General features: G+C 30.4%; 1 protein-coding gene across 2 annotated transcripts; it reads left to right on the top strand.

Moving 5' to 3' along the window:
- Window positions 1-509: 509 nt before the first annotated feature.
- LOC139503412 (uncharacterized) lies at window positions 510-10,236 on the top strand. 2 transcript variants are annotated; one of them, XM_071293192.1, is made up of 7 exons: window positions 510-561; window positions 4,160-4,249; window positions 5,174-5,436; window positions 6,566-6,782; window positions 8,210-8,359; window positions 8,809-8,925; window positions 10,015-10,149. In XM_071293192.1, the coding sequence occupies exons 2-7, from the start codon at window positions 4,165-4,167 to the stop codon at window positions 10,101-10,103; spliced, it is 921 nt and encodes a 306-aa protein (XP_071149293.1). In that variant the 5' UTR covers window positions 510-561; window positions 4,160-4,164; the 3' UTR covers window positions 10,104-10,149. The 2 variants fall into 2 exon arrangements, with proteins under 2 accessions (XP_071149293.1, XP_071149291.1); XM_071293190.1 differs by having other exon boundaries at window positions 553-616; window positions 10,015-10,236.
- The last annotated feature ends 13,588 nt before the right edge of the window (window positions 10,237-23,824 follow it).

Genomic DNA, 23,824 nt, shown 5'->3' with positions numbered 1-23,824 from the left:
TAGATATGTGTTATGCATCCTTTCAAAAAGATGACGAAATATATTGTTAGCAGTGAAAAGAGTAGCTGATCTTAAAGATTAATGAATTGGAAGGTTAACACAGTATCAATGGTTTTAAAAAAAATAAAAAAAAAATGAATTGGCTATGTCAAATGCTTTCTGTAAAACTATTAGAATTGTATGGATCTTTATATGAATTACTTATATCATAAAACGTATATAAGTAAATAACCAAAACACAATGCTCATTAAAACATGTAAAGTGCTAAAAATATTAACTAGGTTTACTTTATGTTATTCAAATTACGTTTGTTTAGCTCTTTAAACAATTAAAAAAAACCACAACAATATTAGTATTCAGTCATACGTGATCTACAGTACAGAAAATTCGTTTATTATTACCCCCTGAGTTGAAGATTATATTACATTGTGAAAACGAACAAAGAGTGTCCTCTTTCATTTGTAAGTTAAATTTCTTCCTGATTGTAACTGATTGGTGTATATATTTACAGTGTTATTTAAAGTTTGTGAACATAGACAGAACCTGCTAATTCATAAAAGGTTACGTATAAAACATTGTTTAAAATATTTTCGAATTACTTTACGTTATACTAAGGTAGGAGGCTTAATTTATATCTTTAAAAAAAATCCAATAATTTTAATGTTTTTAGCGCTGAATTTAAAATAAAAGTTAATGCGAAGAGATTCTTAATAAGACCAAAAGGAACTTGAAAAATATTCTTTTCATGACATAAACTGTAAACACATTACTTATAACATACTAGTATGTAGGTAGATCATATGCATGTATTAAGCTAACGGATAAACGAACGTTTTTAATATAACTTATAAAAAAACAATTGAAAAACGAAGTTTATTTACAAGAAAATAAATATATAAAGTGTCCTTTTTAATTTTACTGTGTCGTGACAACATGAAGCAACATGTATACGAAATAACTTAACTTACAATTTTATTTAAACTGCTTATTGCAACGAAGTATTTTTTTAAAGAACACTGGCTTTACATAACAATTGTTTAACCTAACATTCAGTAGAAGTTGATATGCAACGAAAAAGGGCATTAAAGGACAAAACAATTCACCCAAAAGTATGATATAAATTCGTATTTCCTCTTCATGTTTTCATACATTAATCAAATTATTATTCTTTGGGAGCACTTAGCCGATGATGATATATATAAATATACTAAAACAAAATTTATTAGAACGGCATTTCTAAATAAAGCAAAATCCTAATCAATTATCAATATATTTTTTTAATATAATAATCAAAAAAATATATATATATATACTTAAACGAAATTGATCATTAATTTTCTAAATAAAGCAAAAATTATACTCTTATATGAACATTCCGTATATCGTCAGGTTAACGGAATTCCAATTCCACTGTGCACCACTTATTGCGGACCTGTTCTTGTATTGCTATGAGTTACAATTGCTGACAAAAATAAGCAAATGTAAAACGCTGAATTGTAAGTACAGAATTCAACTACGGAACGCTGAAAACTGTATAAGACCCATCGAAACAACATCTGATAAACAATTTTTAATTAATAATACTTTTAGATATTTGGATGATATTTTGGCTCTCAATAATGACGACTTCAGTATGTATATTAAAGGAATTTATGCTGTTGAACTTACTTTAAATAAAGCTAATAATAACAATGACCACTGCCCTTTCCTCGATCTTGATTTCTAAATCACTAACGGAAAGCTGAATACTAAAATTTATGATAAAAGAGATAATTTCTCATTTCCTATCGTTAATTATCCATTTTAGATGGTGAAGTTCCCTTGTCCCCATCTTACGGTATTTATATATCTCAACTTGTACGATTCGCTCGTGTATGTAACAATGTTTAAGATTTTAACGAAAGGAATTTACGTATTACTGAAAAATTATTACACCAGGGTTTTCGATATCTCAAACTAGTCAAAACATTTACTAAATTTTATCATCGGTATAAGGACATCATTCGTAAATATAGCTCAACATGCAGACTTCTTATACGTTCAGGTATTTCACATCCAATTTTTTATGGAAATAGTCTTTATAAAGCACAAAGGTGTCAGTATTCACCTCAAAACTAACAAAACCTTTGAATAGACTTATTAAGAAGGGATATAGTTACGATACTGTTGTCAGGTCTTTAAAGATTGCATATTTTGGCGTGAATATTGATTCAATTATAGGGTCTTTGCACCGGAACTTTACAAATTTATTAAAAAAACTAGTTGTTGGCATGACACAGGCTATGTTCTTTTCATATATGTTATGATGGTATGATACTAAACCCCTAACGGGAAGGATTGTACTTGATGTTCATATGATGAAATCATAATCTTTTAGTCAGTTTAATTGAAGTCTGGAGCTGGCATGTCAGCTAACTGCTAGTAGTATGTTGTTATTTATGTATTATTGTCATTTTGTTTATTTTCTTTGGTTACATCTTCTGACATCAGACTCGGACTTCTCTTGAACTGAATTCTAATGTGCTTATTGTTATGCGTTTACTTTTCTACATTGGCTAGAGGTATAGGGGAGGGTTGAGATCTCACAAACATGTTTAACCCCGCCGCATTTTTGCGCCTGTCCCAGGTCAGGAGTATCTTGCCTTTGTTAGTCTTGTTTTATTTTATTTTTAGTTTCTTGTGTACAATTTGGAAATTAGTATGGCGTTTATTATCACTGAACTAGTATATATTTGTTTAGGGACCAGTTGAAGGACGCCTCCGGTTGCGGGAATTTCTCGCTACATTGAAGACCTGTTGGTGACCTTCTGCTGTTGTTTTTTTTTCTATGGTGGGGTTGTTGTCTCTTTGGCACATTCCCCATTTCCATTCTCAATTTTACAATTGACACACATTGGTTTTACGATCTTAAAGATTGATGAATTTGAGGATATACATCGTTTTAAATAGGTTGTTATACAATATAAGAATTGCATTGTCTATGTCAATTGCTTTCTTTAGAAATATTTTAATGATATGGACCATTTAATGAAACGTATACAAGTAAATAACTAAAGCACAATACTAATTATAACATGTTCATAGCATTTTAAGTGCCCACAATTATTTACTAGATTAAAAGCCCCAGTCACACTGTCACGTTTCAAGAGCTACGTTTTACGTTTTGAAAGTGTAGCGAAACAGGAATATACGTAACGAAGCGTATCGGTACGTAGTGATCCTTTGTTCAAAACGGGACCTGCCCAATATGTTTTGTAAATTCAACAAACAATGTAGCGAAAATTGAAATAAAGTAGAAACCTAGAAAATACGTATCAAATCCTAGCGGAACGTAACAAAATGTGCTTACTACGTATCGAAACGTATCAAAACGTATCAATGCGTGGTGGAAACGTAAGTATACACGTACTAATTATATGTAGCAAAACGTAACAAGAACGTAGTACAAACCTAGTAAACCCTAGCTTTAAAAATAACGGGGGATTTTTAATAAAAACGTTATGGAAACGTAGCATTTTTAAACGGAATAACACGTGACAGTGTGACTGGACTTTAACCTCGTGTTATACATGTTATATAGATTACCTTTGTTTAGCTCTTGTAACAGATGAATTAAAAAGAAACACAAAAAAATCCAGTATTATCAATTAGGCATACGTGAGCTACAGTATAGACAGTTCGTTTATTATTACCCACTGAGTTGAAGAATATATTACATTGTGAAAACGAACAAAGAGTGTCCGCTTTCACTTAAACGTTTGATTTCTTCCTGATTGTAACTGATTGGTGTATATATTTAGAATGCTATTTAAATTTGAACATAGACAGAATATATTTGATCATATCAAAACATTGCCTTAATTGTTTATAACAAGAGATTTTTAAGCATTATCAAGTTAGGAGAGTTTAAAAAAAAACATCCATAATCTTAATTGTTTAGCACTTGCAGAACCCGAATAACTTTACAGCTTTAGATTAAATATGTCAGCAAGTACTTAGTATTTTCTGATGACCTTTTCGATATGCTCTTTGGCGTAATCCTGTTTCACCAACATTCTACTCAGATACTGATGACGTTTGTAAAGTCTGAGTATGTAAGTTATATTGATATCAATCAATATTAAATCCATCAAGAGGATGTTTTCTATCTGTTTTCAGAAACCATGGCGTTTCAACTGATAAACTTGACAGTTCTCATGACAATATTGGTAGCCCTTCAAGATGTCTGCTTCAGTAAAACAGTGACATGTATGTTAGAATTTTCTATATTATAAAAAGTCAACCATTTTGGGGAAGGATTTCAGTCAGCATTTAAAAAGACAATAACAATCAAAACCAAGGAGTAAACAATGACTTACAAATCCAAAGGACATTTACATCAACAGTTATAAATAATGATTAAGAAACAACACGAACTCCACTAAAAACCGGTCATGAAATCAGGTGCTCCCGAAGGGTAAGCATTTCCTGCACCGTCTACGGCATCCGTCGTGTTATAGATAGACTAAATAGATTTTAGTCGATAGCATTTTTTAAAAATCGCAGCTGACCAAACAGACATTATGTATCCTTAGGTTCAAGTTCATTATAGAAAAAAAAATATATGTTTACATTCAATTGTCAATTAAGAATTGTTCATGACATGAACAGACATAACATTTCTACTGGACATACAGAATAAAAACAGTGTCTGCTTAACTTAATAAACATTTGGTAGCCCTTATCTCTCTCATGCCACTAAAGAAAACAGCAAGCAAGTACAACTTGTGACGTATTTCCATTTAAATTAACACGTATGATGTTAATAAGTATCTTGACAGGTAAAACGAGTATTACAGTCCAATGGGTTATGGTATAGAGCTTAGAGAACGCTGTGATTTGTATGTACTCTGACATAACTACACAATTATTAATATTCATACTTGAATTATATATTCAGAAGTCGTACAGCATTTTAAATCAATGTGAACAAGTTTATTGCTAGACGTTATGTCGATCAGGCTGTCTGTTTTTCTATATTACAACATTATTGATATGTTGATTGTTTGTTGCTTGACGTCTATTATATTGCAAAATGACAAATTATTAGATACAAAAGCTTTTAGTGAATTCTTATATTTTCTTTCGTTCATGCCTACAATGTGCTTAATACTGGTATTTCATTTTTGTTAGATTCCTTTCCAAATGATGCATGTGATGCACCGACGTATGTTGTTGATAAAGATACCAAAGCTTTAATGAAGTTTGAAGGGGATTTAAGCCACTTCGATTGTAGACAAATGTCGTTTACAACTCCTAAATCAGTGTTTTACATATATCGTATGTCCATACGACAACTGCATTTTGACAGTCCTCAATGTCAAAGTATGCTTCATTACAACATATTTGTCACCCATTACAATTATGATACCAACAACTTCGACTATAATGGCGAGGTAATTTGATACTTTGGATTCATTTATATTCGTTGGATACCAATTTTTATGTATTTCATAGGTACAGAAAAACAACGAATATAAATGTTCAACGAAATAGATAAGGAATGTATGCAGACTTTGCCAAAAAATAAAACATCCACGAATATGCAAGTTGTCCTTAAACCACGACAATTGGTACCTATGAAAATTAATGAATCCGCACTACACAATACTATTTTACCTAACGCTTAGGAGATTTTGATTATGAATTTTAGTGTTTGACACTCTTTATCAGGAAATTAAACATTTACATCCTGTTAAGTAAACGGACGTTGCTTTGATAATTAGCATGTGCTCAAAATTGAGCTCTGTTATTACTACGATCGACATGATTACTGACTTTAAGTTTTTCTCTTGTCTCTTTAAAATTTTAAGAACAATTTACCTTCACATTGAATAATATTAAACTATTTTGGAAAATTATTTAAGCGAATTCTTAATATTAATATTAATAACGCTGTATATGCATTATTGAAGACCGTCAATTAAAAACTTTAAAAAAAAAAATCATAAGCCTAATAGAAACATCCAGCAGCAAAAAAGTGAAGAACGACGAAAGGATAGACAAAAAAATATATTTTGTTTTACAAAATTCCGTTACCTCCAACTGTTAAACAAAATATGTTAATCCTGTGTATACGAAGCCACGTCGAATGATATAAAGATTCCACAACTGCAAAGAGTGTATAACGATATTTCTCGACTCGAGACAGTTAAATTTACATACTTAAAGCGCGAGGCTTGCTGGGCTTTTTAAATAATTAAATCTTAACTATTGAGAGTTGAGAAATGTCGTATTACACGAGTTACATCTTATGATTTTATCCTTCCTTTTCAAAGATTTGAGGAAAGTTGTGTACTGTTGATGTGACGTCATCAGACATGGTCGCCTTTATTCATGACGTCACAATAAGAAAATTCAGTTTTATAGAACACCGATACAGTGTACAGTGTTTTATGATAATTACATAACACCAAGTAGTGTTCGACTGATGTTTTTGAACTTTGTAATACTGATAACCTTACATTGTTTATATGTAGTAGTAATTATAAATTGTATGTTGAACACTTTTCTGTTAACTTTCAGATTAAAGGTAAAGATTGCGATAGGGATCCTTACCCTGGTGACCTTTTTCTTTCGAATTGGATATACTTTGTCGATTATGTTTCCTTCGAAGTAAAGAAAAATGATAAAGAACATGATGGATACAACAAACACATTAAAATACCACATGAGGATTTTATACCAGACAAACTAAATGATACTTTTACGTTTGAAATTGAAACAAGAGTAGAATATCACTGTAAGTATATCCATATATGGCTAAAGTTCTAGATATAACCTACATGTCACTATGAATATGCAAACTTATTATTTTGTATGGCAGGTGCTCAGCCAATTTTAACTGTTTTTACTGGGACTTGACTATGAGTGTTGCTGTTTACTTTAACCTATTGTTCAAACAGATTTTTAAAATTTACAATTTAATTGGGACATTTGAATTGACTGACCAGTTGGTATTGTTAGAGTTAAGCCTACGTTGATGATACCTGTAAAGTTTTTATTCACAGTTATGTAAATTTACTTCTACAACTAGATATGCCACCGAGAGCAATAGCGAATACGACTCATCCATTTTCAAAGGCTATGACAGTCATTTTGAAAATTCTTAAGGTAGATTCATGGCATACCGCCATCTTGGATTGCACAATCACTGTAGAAAATCAGTCTAGTTTTTTGCCCAAATCTGCAAATTTGGAGACAGATTTGCAATTTAATGGTTGGACCGTTTTTTTTTTATATAAAGAAAACTTGGTGATTTATTGTATACTTCCAAATATTTAAACAAATATCATTTTTTTTTTAGAAAATAATTCTTTTTCAAATGAGTCTTTCAAATGGAGATACCTCTTTATTAAAAAAAATATACCTAAATAATAAGTTTGTTTTTAATTTTTTACTTGCAACAAGAAAATAAGTTCGGTAAAACCATTTTTTCTTTTTATTTTCTTAAAACATTATAAAGCCTATCTTCTCACAAGTTATTTCAAAACACTATCTCATAGAATTGTTTGTATGCTCAAATTTTTTTTTCTAACCAAATCTAGGCAATTTTCAACGACATGAAAAAATAGCCGGTTGCATATACTTTTATTTATATTTTTCAAAAAAGCATTTTTAAATCTTCATTTTGACAATACAAAAAAAAAATCTGTCTCAAAAAGTTTAAACTTATGATCAACCTGAAGTGAAATGACTATACATGTCAACTATTATTTCTGTGAAGAGTCTTACATTTTAGAGCTTTTTTACTGTTTCTATGTTAACAGCCGCCATTTGAAAATTCCAAAGTGATCCGACAATCGGCAATTACCAATTAACATTTTGTGAAGTTAAATATACTTTTTAGCATTTGTTATTATTTTGGGGCATTTTTGCTGTATCCATGGTAAAAACTACCATTTTTGATCATTCAAATGTCTCTTGCATAATTGCATATAGTGTTTCACATCATTACACAGTTCCATAAACAATGGTTTATTCATTTCCAAGAAGCATAATGTGTTGAAGAATGAAAATAAGAACAAAAACGTAGATTAACAAAATATCACCCCTTTTCTGTTGAGGGCGCCAGCAATTACAGATTATATGTAAGATGTCTTGTTAGTGGCTTCATTTTAAAAAAATGTTAAATAAAGAATATTCTAATTTGATTTCTTTTTCAAAAAGACGATGTTATTGCTGGTGTATCAGGTGGAGTTGCTGGATTTTTGGTCTTATGCGGATTGGTCGTTTATTGGTGCATCTGTTGTCGTCAAAGAAAAAGACGAAGCGGTAGATACTGTTATGCATGTCTAACAAATAGACCGGGAAACATTAGTAAGTCTGACTGTTTTCATTAAATGAAGGGCGAATAATAGTTACCAAAGGCACAAAGGTTACAATTTAAATCGAATATAGACAACGCATTGCAATGTGATGATTTGGTCCTGGTTTTCTGAAAATGTCTCCGATTTTATACATATTCAAGCTGATGAAATAAAATTCATTAAACACATCGTTTTTTGTTTTGTACATTTTCATACGATTTCAGTAATGATAATGTGTAAATAAATCAATACTAATGTGTGTATACACTTATTTGAACACAGTTTGTTAAACTAAAGTCAAAGGAAAACATGTAGAGATATTTTAAAAAATTATTTGCATTTTTTATTCTTGTTTTACTTATCAAAGTGTTTACTTGAAGTTTAAATGATTTTGCAAAGTTCCAATTCTATATTTGATTATATATTTATACCTCATTTCATATATGTATGTGTTTGTAGATGCAGGAGGTCTCTCGGCAGAATGTTCCGTAAGCGAATTATTGTTATGTTCCTGTATCTTGTGTAGACCTAAGAACCAGAATGAAATTGTACAGGGATCAAATACACTTGACAAGGGTAAGTTTTATACAGTTAGGCTGCATATCTTTTTATTTAAATTATAAACACATCTGATCTCCTGTATCATGTATATCAAAATTGCAATCTTCGTAATCGACATATGTGTCAAGTAAAGTTAGATTAAAATGAAAAAAAATCTATACTATGTATACATAAGACTTGTTTTTTTTTAATATTGTAAAGACGATACTATGACTATTCGGATAGGAGGGTCTAGTCACTCTACAGCTGTCCAATAACGAAAATAATTCCGACCTCAAGTCAGTCACTCTTGTAATTTAGTATGGTGGTGTGATTGCCTTTTAGACCGGCTTAATACAAAAATACAACCATACACAATTGTTACAACAACTGGTCAACATTGGCATTCCACAATGAACATCATAAGCTATCAATGGTACCAGGATAACAAGTGCATCATTGACAATGAGAAAACTTACGTCCTGATGAAAATTTAAAACGTATAAAAAATTAACAAAAACATATGAATATAAAGTGTGACAGATAGATAACAACGATAGTCACTAGTTACAAATGTTTTTTTTTTATGACAGCCATTTAACCTTTCACAAACCTGTTAATATGTTGTAACAGTTATATTCAAGATAACATTATGTTGTAGAATTTTGCTGAAAAAATACGTCGCATCTGATAGAAAATGAGCAATAAATAACACAAACAAAACCATATAAATACAAATAATTGTGATCAGCATTTCTAATTTTGATTGAAAAGTAATTTGACATTTAGTCATTACTATCAGATTTGATACATGTTTGATTTTTTTTTAATTTGACTGCATTGGTGATGTTGAATGATAATGCACAAGAACTGGATTTCTATAATGTTCAACTATAGAGATATTACGTATTAAACAAAAATTTACAGTATTCTGGTTTCTGTTTGGTAATTTTTGAACGAATCTAAGGTGTAGAACCGAGTAGGACAAAGGAAAGAATCACATGTTAAACACAAAACAAAGAAAGGAGTAGAAATAAGCTAAAGTATGTATTCATGTGTCTTTAACGGGTTGTAATTTTATAACATCTTATGAATAATGTTAACTATTTATTTTATTGTTTATAGTTTCTATCAGACCTGATATGGATGAGGAATCGGAACCTGTAAATAGTCTTACAGAAGAACACACAGCTCCTCTTATTCAGTGTGAATAAGAAGACAATCGAAATATCTTGTCCGAATACAACTATATTTAAACTGTTATACCTCAATAACAGCAAATACACAATGTGTTTTTTTTATTTCTCTTGTTTGATCACCATAATTTTAATTGTATAGATACATTTTCACTGGTGTTAAACTGATAATCGTAACTAGAATTAAACAACGATCCCAAACAAGAAAAATGCCATTGAGTTACAATAATCATCCTGATTTTTTTACGGCAATTTTCAAAGCGCTTAGACAAGTAAAGTGCACCGTTACGATTCAAATGTGGTGTAATGGTATAAAAAAAACTTTTCAGCTGAGTAACAACTACAGGCTAAATTTGAGAAAAATGATATAAGGTGTTACCTATTTCTGTCATCGCTATAATAGGATCGTCGTAATTCCAGTAACGATCATCATTTTAACACCAGTGATTTTATCGAAAAGGGGTTTGAAAGTATATGCCACAGGAATTGATATCTTATAATGGTTTAATATCTAGTTTTCTTATTATTTCCATAACGGAAGAAAATGTAAATAACATCATTTCATGAAATGTCACTGTAGATAATGTCATTAATAAAACAACATATCTAAATTTAAAACCCAATGTTCCTATAACTTAACATCACACAATAGTGACAGGTTGATTTTTAAAAATTACACTTAATAGTGATAGTTTATCCTCCCAGTCCGACAATATATGTATTTTTTTGTATCCGTTTGATAAACTACAACTTACGTTTATATTCAGGCGAGTAAGGTTGTCATTAGAATGATAGGTTATTAGGTTAAAGTTCAGTGATTTCTATTAATTTTTTAATGGTTTTATGTTAATTTTTTTGATCTTGTAAATATACATAAAGATTTTTTTTGAAATATTTTTGACTTTATAAAAAAAGAAGTAAAACTCAATTCGAAAACAACGAAATTTCCAGAGATTATAGTAATTTTCATATTAGTTTTTATCACAGACTATTTATTCAAGGAATTCCTTTATTTAATTTCCTTCAATTTATACAACGACAAATTAAAAGCAACAGTATTTTATCGATATTGATATTTTAAAATGAGTAAAAGATGTCTTAAATTATTGTAGACCACAAAAACTATGCAAACATGTACATTTTTGTAACTGCAGTCTAAAATTACAACATTTTATGTTTACAACAAAAACTCATTTTATCTTAAGCGTGCATTATTAAATCTTATAAATGGGAATAAATATTTACACAGTAAATAACTTTTTTTTCTAAATATCACAGTTCAAGGTTGGGACGGTATTTTATGGGGTACAAACGTAATTTTTTCAAAGTGCTGATACGATGGGAGTAATGTTTTGTTTGAACTAGCAATACATTTAAAGAAGACATGGTTGTTTTTGCAACATGAGACTTGATAACAGACAATCTCATTGATACTTTCAAGTTTCGAATTTAAGCAAACTAGGATTACAACTGTCAGCATTTTAGTTATTTCTTGGAAAATTTTACATGATACAATAAAATAGACAGCGCATTAATGACCACAAAACAAAACTCGAAAAACACACGAAAGGTTACCCTATAGTCTTCCACAATATATTATTACCGAAATAGTATTCAGGTATTCATAATTCTAAATCATCTAGAGTAAAATGCTGTCAGTAGATATATATAGATTCTACCACTGCGTCGAGTGTAATAATAATCTGAAATAAAAAACAACTTCAAACAAATGGTAAATAGCACATGCTATTTTCCAAAAAACAATCAACAATTCCGAAACAAAAACAGAAGGAAAGAACAATATTCCTCAATCTGAAATTGACACTTGCTTGTCCAACGGTAATAATAAATCGTAGTATATAAATTCAAATCCAAATCAGAATAAACATGAAAATATAGGTGATGTTATAAGAAAATCGAGATAAATCTCTTGATTGAGTAATAAGTCATTTGAGGAACAATTTTTATAAAAGAAATCCCCGATCATTTGCCAGTTGCATTTTATACATGAACAAACTTTAAGTTGAGCAAATTCATGTATACTTCTTGTTGTCAATTCTCAAAATCAAGTGGGTTTGATTGGAGGATTCCCAAAGGAGTTATAGAATGATTGTTCACACAAGAGTAAGAATGCATTTGTGTATATTTTTATTTTGTCAACTTAGGGAACGATTAAATGAAATATACTGCTATGCATATTCAACATACATACCTGGTTACTGTAGCGTTAATCTTCTGTAACGCTCAATGGTTGATTTAGGTACAGACAAATGTTCATCTAAACTTCTATCCTTATTGAATGGGGATTGAAATTTCTGCTTAACATCGTATGAACATGTGCTGCTATTAGATGTTCAACCACTTACTTTTCATTCATATCAACCATCTTTGAAGATCTGAAAATACATTAGTTTTACATGTAATGCGATCGAAGCAGTTTTCTGACAAAAATCACTAACAGATGCACTCAAAGCAAAACACTGAAAGCCAGAATGTGCACCATGAACTCTTGATGATCTAAAGTAAGGTCCTATATCGATAACCAATTCAATTTTTCATGAGGAAATGAGACAGTAATGTTCTTACAAGTTCATTAACGGTTATTTCAAGAAACAATGTATGTAATAAATCATGTCAGTGCCAAAAGCATTGACTTTTGAAATAATGATTTCCTCGGGAACAAATTAAGACGACAATAGTTTATAAAGTTTTATGTTTCGTAAATCGATAAAAACATTAAAAAGATAAAAGACACATCAAGGTAACTAACAAAAACTGAGAGAATCGCATGAGCTCCAAAAGGTGCGAGACCGGGTGAGGCCGACAAGTTAAGCTGCTACTGCTTTTGATGCAGCTAACTCTGTGGATCACGCCTCTGATTACGAAGTTCGTATATTGTGAACAATCACGAGCTTAATGTATAAACTGAGATCTTAAAAAAACTATACGAAAAAGCAGAGGATATGTTGAACGCCTTAAAGATAACATGTAGGACAGTGATACCAGTGAATCTTTCATTTGATTAGTTTGGTAGAAACGACTAAAGATGAAAATTATCGTCAGGTTATTTAATAGTATTTGGAATCGTTTAATCTAGTAGATACAAAAAGCATGGATATTGGATAAAAAATTTATACAATAACTGTTTGATGAAATTAAAATTGTTTCAAAGTTTACTACAGAAGTGTTAGACAATGGTTTCTCTGCAGGATTTGCATTTGCTGAAATATAACTGTGTTCTTGTGTTCTCTGCAGAATACACCAATGTTCATAACAGGAATCAGAGCATTGTGAGATAAGTACACGATGTACAAAAAATGTATACTTGTAGATGTAATGTAGATAATGATTATTGATAGTGTGAAAAAATCTTTCTTTAGTCTATGCATATTATTTCTTCTGAAAATCGATTTATTGCAAGAGTGTCTGACTCATTATGATACCGTTAACTACTTAAATACCTTATGCATATATATTTCCTCGTTATCGTTTTTGCTTTTTACTACTTTTACGGACTTTATATTTAAAAGAACAACTAGTATGACATGCAATCAACAAATTCATTGGTATGGTAATTAAAATGTGTATGATAATGCATCACATAATTTCACTCAGTATTGTTCACGTTCAGTGACCCTATTAAAATGACAAGTTCATAAATGATCAAAGTCAAGGGTTTTGATGAAAATTTGCACGCAACTTCACTACCAGAAAGTTTTTCATCTGCTGTTCTGTTGCTACAATGTCCGACGAAAGGGATGTGTAACCCCGCCACATTGTGTACGTGTCGTTTCAAAGTCAGGAGCATGACATTCAGTGGTTGTTTTTGTTTGCTGTATAACATATTGTTCTATTGGTGTTGTGTATATAATTCAGTTCGTTGGTTTTCTAGTTTGAATTGTTTTCTAGTTTGTTTTATCATATGGTGTCTGGTAAATAGCTCTCTCTTTCTCCCTCTCTCTCAAACAAAAAATCAAATGTGTGCAAATTTTCAATTACCTTTGCATAATAGAATGTAATATATATAGTATGTATGAATATGTTCACTTTGATTAAGTAATTGATGTTGTTTTGTCATTATGCCCAATATAAAATGATTTTGTCAATTGAAGTGGAACGTTTTGAAGTTAGGGATTTCTGTGAGCCTATTCTAAATTTAACCAATCTCAATTACACTGTTCATATTATGTCGTTATCTGGTATAAAGATAAAATCTTAATGCAGCGTTTTAAATTTAAATCCTGTTTGAGTGCAAATGTTTTACTGTACACCAATGTTAGTCATTTAAATTTAAATCAAACCACTCCTGACACTCCATTGTTGTCTTCTTGTAATCAAATTATAACCGAAATGCAGCCATCAATTTCAAAGTGTAGAGCAGCATGGTTCAATATTAGCAAAGTATACACTTCAAGCCTGCTGTGAGCATACGACCTTTTCTTACATATGTGTTATATAATATAGTTTATCTTAGATTTGTTTGTAATTATGTGTCTGATATTCATTATACTCATAAAGTAAACGTCATTTTTTTGTACTGATTGTATTCGTTCCTCTATTATGTACATTGTGTTTTCCCACTGATTTATATAAAAAAGGAAGCATGTTGACATTATGAAAATAATAGTTAACCCCGACAACTTTTTATTGACCCTTCCTTAGTATAACACATCGTTAGTTTAGTGAAATCTTAAAGTTAATGTTTATTGGGAGAATTTAGTGTTAATGGTAGGTGTTTGGTAGTCTCTGTTCAATTTATTTAAATGTTTTTGTTTTTGATTTTTGTCGCAGAGATACTGTCCTGTTTTATCCACAACCTACATATGTCTTTATGTATTCAAAAGTGACGAACCAAGTATATGTAAGCGTATGGTTAAGTATCTTTAATTTTCAAGTTTGTTTCAAATAATTACTTTGGTGTACCATAATTACAAGGTCTTCATGATGTATCTTCTTTAAGTTATGTTTGATTTTATCATACTTCTTATTTAGTCATATTTAAAATTAAATGATTTAATAAAAACTCAGATAATAAATGAATTCCATATCATAGGTTAGTTCTTGTATTACAATGCATGTATTTTAAACTATTTATATGTTCCCGTTCTTTATCCCTTTGTGAAGATGCATTTTTTTAATAAACAGGTTATATCAATAAAGGCAACAGTAGTATACCGCTATTATCAATATTATGAATCTGTTCGATGATTATCAAATAAATATATAAAATAAACTAAATTTTTTTTTTTATTCTGTCATGAATGAGTTAGTCTATAGTTTCCGCTATGGTTCTGGTTGGTTGATATTTATATCGCCTATACAGTGAATTATACAAAAAGCCACTACATTCATATACAGGTGCATATTTTGATCGTTTAATATAACTATTAAACGAAGTGCACATTTATTAAGGTAAGAAACTTTTATCAATGTTGATATCTTTCTAACACATTTAGATCTGAGTTTGATTAACATTAACTACATCAACGGCTTGTCATCATAACATAATTTTAGCTCTGTAGTTTATATGCCTTTACTAATGTAAGATTGAAAACAATTAAGTAATGGTATACTTTCTGAAATGTTATTATTGTAATATTATTCCTCGTGACATTATTTTGCTGTTTAATCCTACCGAAAATTACTTGTCATGAAACACAAAACGACAGACGCTAGTAGCACGGCTTTCAATTCAAAGTACCGGAGCTCGACGCTTGTTTGTTTTTATCTACCTTCGGTTATCAGCGTGGTAATTATAGACTGTCGTTGTTACTTATTTTGTGGACATGGTGTCGATCTTCCAATGGCTAATGAGATTTGTATGTGAAAAAAAGTTATCAAAGGTACCAGGATTATAGTTTAGTACGCCAGACGCGCGTTTCGACTACATAAGACTCACCAGTGACAAGCTCTTTGTGGTCTTCTTCTATAAAAAAAATGTTTCTTCTCATATTTATACATTCATGTCATTAGTATTGCAATTAAAATTTATGTGAGGACAATTTCTATAAATATGTTCAACGTTTTTTTATGTAAATTAAAGAACATTCAAAACCGAAATAACATTTTCTGAATGAGTGAAACCTTTGAAGTATAAATGCAACGTATAACTTTTTGTATTTTAAGATATACATGTAGAGTAATGGCTTCAAAATACGTACCTCGAAAATAATTTAAAAAAAAGATATCCGCCAAATCATCAAGATCATGCAAACGACCTAGTTTTGGTACAATTAATTTTTAAATGCATCAATTAAAATTTGTGTTGCTGAAATTGATAACTAAAACATGTTCAAAGCTATATCTTGTTGTTTCTTTACGAATAAAATTATGACAATTTTAAAGTTGGTCCTTTTGCACAACAGGTAATGTTTTATGAAAGATTTTAAACATACAGTTTATTTGACACATTTTAATAAGATATATTTATATTTTTCCAATGAAAACATATTTTTTAGACATGAAATACAATTGATTAAAACCCAATTGCATCCTGTTTCACATAAACTCATGGCAGATTTTCATTTAAATAAGATTTCAAAGACTTAGTTATCTAAAATTTAATGTATCATCATGACACAACTTTTTAAATAAATTATTCTTTTATTCTTTTCACACAATTCTAAATTATATGGAATGTAAAATTTCAGAGGGATAATTTCAATTAGAGTATATTTTAAACATCAATATTCAAATGAAGTAAACATTTGTGTTTTGTAAAAACAGTATATTATTGACATATTGGTCAATTTTCATCAAAATCTCATATGGTTTATAAAAGTTAATAACATTTTGAAAGCTAATTACTTGATTTACATTCTAAATGAAAAGCGTCATGTTGCACCTTTTGATTGAAAGCATACGATATGATAGCAGCAACATTATATAAAATAAACTTTGTTAAAGCCCATTTAATCCTGTCAAAAACTTTCTCTCTCGAGAGTTGACAACACTGTCATTACACATTCAAGAAAGTATCAAAACAATACTAAACTCCGAGGTTAGTTGAAAAAAGGAAGTTCATAAAACCGGACAAAAGAAACATCAGACTTTCTCTAATTTTTGGGCATTTTCACATTTCTTGAGCGGTTTGAGAAAAAATATTTCTCCTCACTAGTGAAAAATCTGTTCTCGGCAAATGATTGGTCGAAATTTAATTGTGACGTTATATTTTTTCGAACATGCCTGGTTACATTACATAAAACTTTCTCCAAATCTTTGAAAAGTAGGGATAAAAATCATTAGAGAAACTGATTCCGCAACTACAACTCGTGTATTACGATATTTCACCACTCTCCACAGTTACATTCTAATTATTTTAAAAGCTCGACAAGCCTCGCGCTGATTAACTTTTAGTTCCCATTTAATACGGCTGACTAGAAAAGAAACCCATAAAACTGCTCATGTTGACATATACAACGAAAAGCAATCACTGTCAGTTAAGCATACATTAAACGTACCCGAAGTTTATATTGATGACGACCTTGTCATTAAAGAAATTAAAACCACTGAGGATATGAATGTTATTGATGAAGTCCATATTTAATATTATCTAAGTTACATATCAAAAAAAGAATTTTGACAATTAATCATTTCTTATATGCTAGATAGATACACATGAATAATGAAATCTTATTAAGTTGTGTGTCAAATATTTATAATCAAGTAAAATAAAGTCCTGGATGTGACTATTTCAAAGCATCATTTCTGCTCTAAGTATCAAACGTGTGAAACATTTCAAACTATAGTTCAAGCATGCAAAAGATATTCGTTTTAAAATGTTTGCCTTTTTTATAAATGATCTGTTTTAAATACTGTTTTTGATAAAAAAAAAAAAAAAAAAAAAAGAAAAAGAAAAAAAAAGAGTCAATTATAAAAAAAATTAAATTAAAAAAAAAACAGACTCAAGTAATGGCGACAAAAGATACAGTCAACAGGTTATATTTATGTCCTGTTTTTGATAGTTGATTAATTAACCTTTCCATTATAACATATAGACATCATCCAAGCAACTCAAACAGCTGATAGCATGTGACATAAATGTGGTACCTGAAAAAAAACCATACTGAGGTACACATTCTCTTTCCTTGTATAATATAAATGAGAAGATGAGGTATGAGTGCCAATGAGACAACTATCCATTCAAGTCACAATGTGCAAAAAGGAAACAATTATAGGTCAAAGTACGGCCTTCAACACGGAGCCTTGGCTCACACGAAACAGCAAGCTATAAAGAGACCCAATAACCCTATATTATACACGCTCTTGATAATTTATATCACAAGCAAGAACAAATGTCTGTTATTATTTCTAGATTCGATATGTAAAACATGATAATGTACAACAAATGTTTTTATTTAAATGAATAACACCCATTTACCTTTAGTGATAATAATTTGAAATTACTCTGTAGTCTGCAAAAACAGATAGTAATAAAAATACCAAATTCCAAGGTAAATTTAGATAAATGGTAAACAACTGTCATACTCCTGACTTGGTACAGGCAATATTTCATTGCGGCTGTTATTGTTTGCACGCTCAAACCCCTTATCTATGTCCCATTTCTTATAACCTCGTTTAATATATAAATTGCATAGAAAATCAACTTAACGATGTTAGAGTAGATCTGATTCGTAACTTCCTCCCCGACCGGGGCTTAAACCTGTACTTTTTTATTTCTAACTTCCACGAAAACACCACCTAGCATTGTGCAGAGACCTTATCCCTCCTCTAACTCTAGCTTATTGTAATATAATATATATATACAACGTTCAAACCTATTATTGCGTTGGATAAAAACCGCAAATTGAATACGTGTGCATGCCAAACAAAATCATACACATATATAGCTGTATCTGTTCGTAATTAAATAACTTTAAAAGCCATACACCATTAGATGATAATATCGTATTTAAACGCTCAAATTTTTCACAATAAAGATATTTATATTTTAACTTATATAACTTTTAAATGTCATAAGATGGGGGTCATAAATATGGTGGTTCTTAATATGGGGGTTATAATAAGTTCGCAGCGTATGAGATACACAACTTATCGAACTTGAACTGAAACTGTTTAAACATCAATCATCATAAACGTGTATCATACTATGATTATGAATATGTTGTTGTAATGCGTTTTTTGTAAACAAGAATTATTTATTATTACTGATTATACTGCTGCGTAAATAAACTCATCATAGATACCAGGATTGAAATTTAATATTTGCGCCAGAGGCGCGTTTTGTCTACAATAGACTCATCAGTGACGCTCGAATAAAAAAAAATGTTAAAAAGGCCAAATAAAGTACGAAGTTGAAGAGCATTGAGGACCAAAAATTCCAAAAACATATAAGAATTAAATTCCATTTTTTTAACGTTGAAATTCGAACAAAATATGTGTGCTATCGCATTGGTGCCGCTCACTGACCTATACCTACAAATAATACCTTATTCTTTTTTAACAGTGTCGTCAAATGTTATCGAAAGTTGAGTACAAAATGAATAGTGATCTTTAAACAATTTTGTTTTTAATTGTAAAATGTGGAGTTCATCTAGCATTGTCGTTAATAATGTTTTCCTTTTTTTAAAAGAAAGACTCTACTGTATCTTCTATGCCTATTTTTCCGAAAAAACAAAATGTCAGATGATTACGCAAAATGTTAAAAAGGAATTAGTTATCAAGTATCGACGATCGTACTTTATCTTGTGGTCACCAATAAGAACTACCGTTTTCTCTCATTGCATTTTTCTCACCTGACATCGACAACTTTTTAGCAGTTTATCTGTGAACGCGAAATAGTTATCGAATTGTTTTAATGATTTATATTAACAGGTCGCAACTTTGTTATATAGTGTCATTTCGTAAAAAGTAAAATCACAAAAATACTGAACTTAGAGTAAAATCAATTCGGAAAGAACATAATCACATGGCAAAATCAAAAAACAAAACGCATCAAAAACGAATGGACAAGAACTGTCATAGTTCTGACTTGGTACAGGCATTTTCAAATGTTGAAAATGGTGGATTAAACCTGGTTTTATAGCCTGAATGATTTTGACGTTTATGGTTCAACGTATTTAGTAATTCATAATAGAAATATATCATAATGACATAAAATAGAACAATATCATACTGACGGGATCTTTTAAAGTACAGAGTCACGTTATAGTAACCAAAGAAAAAACAAAAAGTCGCATATATAATACACGCCACCAAAAAATGAAAGACAATACAAACACATTGACGAGATGTATAAGTACCGAGCCACGTCAAACGGATATCACTACAAACCATTCAACAGTAAAAGTTATATTAATAATAGAACAAAGACAAATGAAAGAACTATAAAACACGTTGTTAAGATTATAAACAACATCAGTACGCAGAATCTATACATCAAGACCATCGTGTATTATTTGTGAAGTTGATACGAAATATTTATCAAGAAGGTCTTGGTACCTTCCGATGAACTTTTTAAGAAAAAGGACGAGACGTTCTTTGACATACCCCTGGTTCCTCAACTTTCTGCTCAGACACTGTAACATGTGTAAAGCGTAAGTCACAATGACCTAAGATCTTTACTTCATGCATTGAGTAAGAAATTGATGGTAAAGGTTAGAAATCAATAGTTTCGCTTTTTTTTTCTTTTTAACTCAGACCAAGAAATATTTTTAGAAGGAATAAAGATACAAAATATATAATTTGTTTCATTTATGATTTTTTGCACAAAATCCATGTGAATTTAAAAAAAATGTTCAAGATAAGGAGGGACCAGACCCCCTGCCCCCCTTAATCCGCTTTTGACTGTTTCATATCTGATAGCTAAGAATGCAGACATTCTTATACCACGCGTACAAAATAAGAGAACAATTCACATTATTTTGTTTTTACTGAGAATAAGACGAAAAAATATTTGGTCAACAAAATATATTATTCTTTTGTGTTATTGAATAAAAAAAAACATTTCTTTTAAAACGATCGTTTAAATGTCAAATCGAGAAAAACAATATTGTCTTCTCAAAAGATGAATGGTTAGTGCAGGTGTATATACAGTTTTTTCGTGCAACTAAACATAATGAAGTTATCTCAGATTTCAAGGTAACACCGTCACACAAATAAAAGATATTACCTTTTTGATGAAATATCAACATACATTTCATATTTTAGACGCCCTAAGATTAGAAATTTACCTGTAAGTAGTATAGCCTTTTAGTATTATTTAATTTATATATAAATCTGCAATTATCTGTCGAATTAGTTATTATTTTGCAATAAACAGCTTTGTTTCAAATGTTTATTAAGATCTAGTACACATATGTATATTCATATTTGATTTTATTAAGTTTCATTATATAGCAGTCGTATATTTTGTTTGTCCAGGCGAGAATGGGTGAAACTGATGGTGGTGCATCTGGCACTAAAAAGTATAAAGTGACTAAATCAAAAATAATGCAGAAAATTAGAACAAGCCCTAAAAGGTATAGAGTTGGCGCAACAGGATCAATAAACGAACGCATCTCTAACTATCCGTTGGAATTCGCTGGACGAAAGGTGTATTATGCTAAAACACGTTCAAACTCTTGTCTTAAAAAATGGGAAAATGAAGCTTTAGAACTTCTATCGTCAACACAAACACATAATCAGCAAAAGAAAAGTAACATTTCAGAGGGTATGCAGGGATTTTTATACATAATAGATATGAACTAAGTTACTATTAAATTTGTTTTCTTCAAAGTTATGTCATAACAAAATATGGAAGATTTTAAACTGACAAACATAGTTTACATATGACACAGCATTAAGTGTGTTAGTAACAGTGAAATTTAAACAGAGGATGTTTTGTATGCTGATTTCCGTTTGGGGTATGGATGCTAAGTAAAAAATAAATTCTGCAACATATATACAAACATGAAGTGTATTTGATAATATTAAAAGAATACCATGAGTAGAATATATAGTAACATGTATATCCAAATTTATTAAACAACTGTTCTTTATAGAAAGACGATATTTTACTGTTGAATTTATGCCATGCAAATTTTCGCTCTTTGTGTTGTGTGCATGTGTTGATTGTATGTCATGGACATGATGCATGGATTCAAGCATATTTTTTTTACCAAAAAATGCTCCCTTTAAATAGCAAAACAAATTTAGGAGTCAGGGATTTCTTTAACGTTGCGGTCATAACAAATACCTCAAATTATATTGATAACATAACCAGATATTTTTACTGATGCATTTTAATTTGTAAAGGATTTTCGACTAATTCGATCCGAATTCATGTTAAATTGAAAATAAGACATTGTCCTTGGATCGTTTTGTTACTGCCTTTAAACGTAACTTATGCCAGGTCTATTCTTAAGTTATATACACAGGAAAACGTTGTCAAGACCCTCCCTCCATACAATTTTACTAAGTCTAGACCAATTTATATCTAAAAAAATAGATAAACAGGAAGTTAATATGACCAACATTTGATTTGGGAACAGGACTTATATTATCGATTCATTCAAACGCTTAGGGTCCTTTTATAGCTGACTATGCGGTATGGACTTTGATCATTGTTGAAAGCCTTACGGTGACCTATAGGTGTAAATTCCTGTGTAATTCTGTCTCATGTGGAGAGTTGTCTCAATGGCAATCATACCACAGCTTCTTTTTTTATATTTGAGTTCATTCCTGTGTCGGACGAACTGATAGCAGCAGTATGTCAATGCTCTTTTTAAACTTGCAGTAAGTACAAACTTTTGGAAATTTGTGGTAGATGTTTTTTAGATGACAAGGCTTCTGTAGTTCCTAACCTATTAACAAATATATCTTAATAATAATTCTGCAGTACTGACTCGTTTGCCATAACAACAATAGTACATTTCATCTAGCTAAAGAATTGAATGTAAACAGTATTTTAACAAAGAAGATCTATTTTAATAGTTGTCACTTGTTAAAGGACTACACACTTCAAATTAACTCAATATCATCAAACTAGGCCATAGACAAATGGACGCGATGGTATGCACACAAATATAACGTAGTTAATAATAAAAGAAACAGTTTGTAAATATAGCTCAACATGCAGACTTCTTATACGTTCAGGTATTTCACATCCAATTTTTTATGGAAATATTCTTTATCAAGCACAAAGGTGTCAGTATTCACCTAAAAAACTAACAAAACCTTTGAATAGTCTTATTAAGAAGGGATATAGTTACGATACTGTTGTCAGGTCATTAAAGATTGCATATTTTGGCGTTAATATTGATTCACTTATAGGGTCTTTGCATCGGAACTAAACACATTTATTCAAAAACCAGTTGTTGGCATGACACGGGTTATGTTCTTCTCATATATGTTATGATGGTATGATACTAAACCCCTAACGGGAAGGATTGTGCCTGATGTTCATATGATGAAATCATAATCTTTCAGTCAGTTTAATTGAAGTCTGGAGCTGGCATGTCAGTTAACTGCTAGTAGTCTGTTTTTATTTATGTATTATTGTCATTTTGTTTATTTTCTTTGGTTACATCTTCTGACATCAGACTCGGACTTCTCTTAAAAAAATTTAATGTGCGTATTGTTATGCGTTTACTTTTCTACATTGGCTAGAGGTATAGGGGGAGGGTTGAGATCTCACAAACATGTTTAACCCCGCCGCATTTTTGCACCTGTCCCAAGTCAGGAGCCTCTGGTCTTTGTTAGTCTTGTATTATTTTAATTTTAGTTTCTTGTGTATGATT

This window comes from Mytilus edulis, chromosome 14 (genome assembly GCF_963676685.1).
Source record: "Mytilus edulis chromosome 14, xbMytEdul2.2, whole genome shotgun sequence".
Classification (NCBI taxonomy): domain Eukaryota; kingdom Metazoa; phylum Mollusca; class Bivalvia; order Mytilida; family Mytilidae; genus Mytilus; species Mytilus edulis.
This window is presented reverse-complemented; position numbering and strand designations above follow the sequence as displayed.

Excerpts from the sequence above, each read along its gene's own strand:
- LOC139503412 (XM_071293190.1), top strand. The coding sequence starts at position 4,165 with ATGGCGTTTCAACTGATAAACTTGACAGTTCTCATGACAATATTGGTA. Across the intron at positions 6,783-8,209 it reads AACAAGAGTAGAATATCACT|ACGATGTTATTGCTGGTGTA; the intron begins GTAAGTATATCC and ends TTTTTCAAAAAG. Across the intron at positions 8,360-8,808 it reads AAATAGACCGGGAAACATTA|ATGCAGGAGGTCTCTCGGCA; the intron begins GTAAGTCTGACT and ends ATGTGTTTGTAG.